Source organism: Mytilus edulis, chromosome 3 (genome assembly GCF_963676685.1).
Source record: "Mytilus edulis chromosome 3, xbMytEdul2.2, whole genome shotgun sequence".
NCBI lineage: Eukaryota > Metazoa > Mollusca > Bivalvia > Mytilida > Mytilidae > Mytilus > Mytilus edulis.
In genome coordinates this window covers 51182701-51187486 of record NC_092346.1, presented here as the reverse complement: position 1 = coordinate 51187486, position 4786 = coordinate 51182701, and the positions used below count along the sequence as shown (strand labels likewise).

General features: G+C 32.0%; 1 protein-coding gene across 1 annotated transcript; it reads right to left on the bottom strand.

The window, feature by feature from the left end:
- Positions 1–887: 887 nt before the first annotated feature.
- Positions 888–2863, bottom strand: LOC139516748 (orexin receptor type 2-like). The gene has a single exon (XM_071307032.1). The coding sequence runs from the start codon at positions 2695–2697 to the stop codon at positions 1555–1557; it is 1143 nt and encodes a 380-aa protein (XP_071163133.1). The 5' UTR covers positions 2698–2863; the 3' UTR covers positions 888–1554.
- Positions 2864–4786: the final 1923 nt, after the last annotated feature.

Here is a 4786-nt window from a genome sequence, read left to right as displayed (position 1 = left end):
GGATGTTTAAATTATATCATTCACAACTTAACGTTTTGTTCCTGCATGCTTTTTTTAAATATCCCTTTAACGACCTGAAGATTTATATACACTTAATAGTGTTAAGTGCTTGTCTATAGCTGTTTGCGACAACCATACAGTATTTAATAATCAATATAAGTCATGGGGGATATGGTAGAACATCAGAATAGTGTTAGTGTTCATATCTGAATAAGTCATTATGGACTATTTATTGTCAGTTCACTCATAACTTATTTAAACATAAGACAATTCAGAGCTTTACATATGATAAAGCTAGCTTAGGCATAATTGATTAAGATATGTTTACCTGTTGTTGTTTGTTTTACGTTCGACTGACTTTTACGAAACATATACTTGTATTTGAATTTGTTTTTGAGGAGCATTTGCAGGTTCTTGTATAAAATTTGAAGCTGAAATATTCTTAAAAACTGAGTTTTTCCTCAAAATTTGAAATGATTATTAAGACCAATATACGAAGTCTCAATGGAGTTAATGTCACCTTCTGTCAAAAACAAAAAAACGAGACAAGCTGTTAATGAGTTATAGAACGTACCAAGTTATAAGATTGTGTAAAATAGTGGACAATAAGTTGAAGTAATAGCAGAAACAGCTCAATGTTTACTCGCAAAGAAGTAAATACACAAGTTATGTGGGATGCGCTTTTATTTACACCCTCTCTCCTTCTCCTTTTATTGGCATGACTTTATATTTTTTTTTAGAAAGGCATGATTTACTCCACAACACTAGCTAGACCAGTGTCAAACATGATCAATGTATACCAGTATATCATTCGAATCAAGAAATGATAAACGGGAAAACAAATTTATTCTTCTTAAAGCATACATTATGGAGCATGAACACATATATTACGTACACGTTTATTCAATAGAGTAAAAATTTACAGTATCTTCTTGACACAAATATTTTATCATTTCTAAGTGCAAAAATAAGGAACAAAACGCTTCAGTTCAATTATTGTTGTTTAACTTTTCTTGTAAAACATTTCACGAACGAATGAATCAATGAATGTATTCTCATACACTAGTTTATACTTAGTAACAGATAAAATAACAAACCATATATGATACATATTTTGTTTTGAATGTATGGAAATAATTAGAAATAAAAAAGTAGGGTTTCCTCACCAGGAGAACGGACTCTAACTTTCTATGCATGTTTTCCATCGCAACAACATTTTCCGATGAAAATAAAGGATTAAATTTAATTATTTTAACATTTTAAATCCAATAATGTGGTAAAGCTTTCATTTTGTTTGTTAGAAGTTTTACATGACATGATGTAGAGAAATTCATTACCAATATCTCTGACATGAAAAAAATCTATCAGATCTCGATATAGTTTGCCATTTTCCTTTCTCGACAAACAAATGATGGTTTTCGGATCTAATTCACACAAGTTTATACAAAGCTGGTTTCTGTCCAGTTCTGACTTAACGTCATAATATTAAACCAAATAGAAAGCCTATTTAGTGGAGTGCGTATGTCTCCTCATATCTTCAGTATATCTATTCGATTAACACAACGTTTTTGCTGACGCTCTAAATTTCTGATCAAAGAATCCGTAAACATACGGGTTAACAATATTATTAACAGTAGTCATGTGATCTATAAATTTAAACACAATGGTCTCTGTCTGGCTAATTTTGATCCAAAAATAACGATCATTGATCAACGAGAAAAGTAAAAATATTTGTGGTAAGTATGACAGAATGAACGCCAAGCTTATAACCATAAACATATACGAAAATTTTCTTGAGGATGCTGGCTCTTGATTTTCAGATGTTGATTTGATTGGTTGGGAATAATTTGACAGAGGAACCATCACTTTTTCTTTGCGTATTTCTTGTTCATTGTTAGTGAGTGAAAAATCTGTTGAATTTGCCTCGGTTATACTAGTTCCGTCCTGGGTGACGTAAAAAGTTGATCCGGATATTTCTTTCGATACGTTTGATCTTGCCGGCTTCGTCGAGTTTCTTCTTGCGTTTGTATTCCGAATGATAGTGTAAATTTTCCTAGCTATTAGGGAATTCAAAATTATAAGTTCCAGCATAACAGATGTTATAACGAAAGATATAAAAAAGATAAAACCTAGGATATAATCACTGTTTTCGTTTACTTCAAACACGTCTGCGCCACATATATATCCTGTGACATTCAATGCAGGATTTGGTATTGGTAAGATTTCATCCCAAATAACAAATGGTGCACCAGTACCAGTGGCTAGAATGAATATAAACACAAGAGATGCGCGTCGCCATCTAAGAGTTAGCTGTGATCCAAAGGGTCGGCATACTTTCAAATATCTCTGTAAAGTTATAATGCCAAGAAAGTATATGGAAGCGAAGGTAAATATATTTACAACAAACCATAAATAACGACACGCATTGATGTCTCGAAAATTGACAGGAAGTATAGTTCTCCAAAGCTCGAATGGCACTCTCAAAATGGTTGCCAAAAGATCCACCAATGCTAAAATGGGAATGAAATATCGACTGTCACTTTCCTTTTTAAGCTTTACTTGATACACAATCAGAACCACCACGTTCCCAAATACTCCAACAATGAAATAAATAATCAGGAAAACGTCATGCACAATGTATTTATAGGCTTCTTCCAAATTCCATGCATTTAAAATATCCTCTTCTGAACGATTCATTTTGTTATGCTTCTTTTTAACCTAGTTGAGATTGATTCGGCAAATCATTTGACTACAACTGAATAAGATTGTGTTATTAAATACAATTGAGTTCTTCCTCGTTTGAATGGCGAAACACCCACAGTCCATCCGATATGTTACTTTAAGAGCCATTTCCGTATTTCAAATAAACAAATATATATATATACTTAATAGTTTTTTTTTTAATGAATCGGACGTAATTCTTTAAAAGTGTATTTAATATCTTTTCATTCTCAAGTATTTTGACAGTCAAGCATTTCACCGGCAAGTATTTCAATATAAAACTTTCTCTAAAATGATAATTTTTCCTGATATAGATAAATGCAGCTGTAAAAAATTATAATTTATGATTTTTTAAAGATGAAGTAAGCTATATATCTATGTCGGAAGATTCTTTCCGATAAAAAAATTTAACATCGTATTTCCAACTTTCTTCCGATAAAATTCAATCCCGGAAGAATAATAATAAAAACAGAAGGTCATGTTTTGTGAATAATGATGATTGTATATAAAGATATATTTCCATTTGACCGACTTTTGTCGGAACTACAACTGACTTTTGAAAAAAAAGACTGTCCATGAGAAAATGTATGTCCTACCTACACAATTAGTATCTCTAAGGGCCACGAAACGAATTTTAACATTAATTTTATTGAATTCAAATCGTAGGTCACAATTTACGACAAATTTATACTTTTAAATTACTAGACTGTGGATCATCATAATACAAGGTTATAAAAAGTTGCATCTAACATGTATACTCTTCATCTTAATTGGTCGATTATTTGAATTTGCATTAAGATATAACATAACTAATTTTTTAAGAAATAAAGCAAGAGTCACATTTGTAGCTAACCGAAAAACTGGGTTGATTTATACTGATTTATACTGCTTTTTCTTCATATATTGATTCCTGTCACTGTGTTTCATGACTAGAACAATTATATAAATGCCAGTCTGAGTAAATAGAATATATACCCTCTATGATTTGTCGTACTGTCATTGCCTATATGCTATTAACAATTCTTGGTTTGACAAAGTGATGATAAATCATTCTCAAAGACATTTTACCATTTAGTTATTTCTCTTAAAACTGCTTTTAAACACCAACACATATTTTAACCTTAATTGGTTGTCTTACTAAATAGACAAGGCACACATCTGATGAGGAATGGCGCATAGTTATACAAGTGCAATTCCATCTATCTTTAGTCAGCGAAGTTAATATGATTTGACAAGCTAAACTTTTAAACAATATTAGAAAATGTTAACCTTTTAAAATACGAAAATACATGTACAGTTATTGTGTTAAGTTCTAAAGAAGCAAAATCAAATGAAAAGACTCGAAGGAAATAAAGTAAACCATGTAAAACATAAGTTTTGTAATTTCCTACCTGTTCATTTGAGAGTTCTTGATTAAATCAGGGTTTTTTTCTCACTTAATGGAAGCCATGCAGATGAAAAAACATAAATAGCCTCCGTCAAGCGCTGTTGATAAACAAATATGGTCACAACAAGGTTCTCAACGATTACAAAACTCCTCTTTAAATTTGAAAATCTAGATGCTTTAAGGTAAAATCATGTTTCAAATGGTGAAGTTGAAATCATCCTTTTGTAAATTTTACGGACGCCATCACGAGTTGGTTGACCATTATGGAATAACCATTTCACAAATGCTATCGGATATGTTTGTTACGTCGTAACTACAATCCCCTTCCCTTTCATGAATGTGACCTACCGAATTAGACTATTTACCGGATTTGTTATATTAACATAAGCAACACAACGGGTGCCACATGTGGAGCAGGATCTGCTTACCCTTCCGGAGCATCCGAGATCACCCCTAGTTTTTGGTGGGGTTCACGTTGCTTATTTTTTAGTTTTCTATGTTGTGTCATGTATTCTATTGTTTGTTTGTCTTTTTTCAATTTTAGCCAGGCGTTGTCAGTTTATTTTCGATTTATGAGTTTGACTGTCCCTCTGGTATCGTTCGTCCCTGTTTTACATTCCCAGCAGTGTTGTCAAAGACATTATGAAAAACTACAGACGAAGTGATTTACACCTCCTG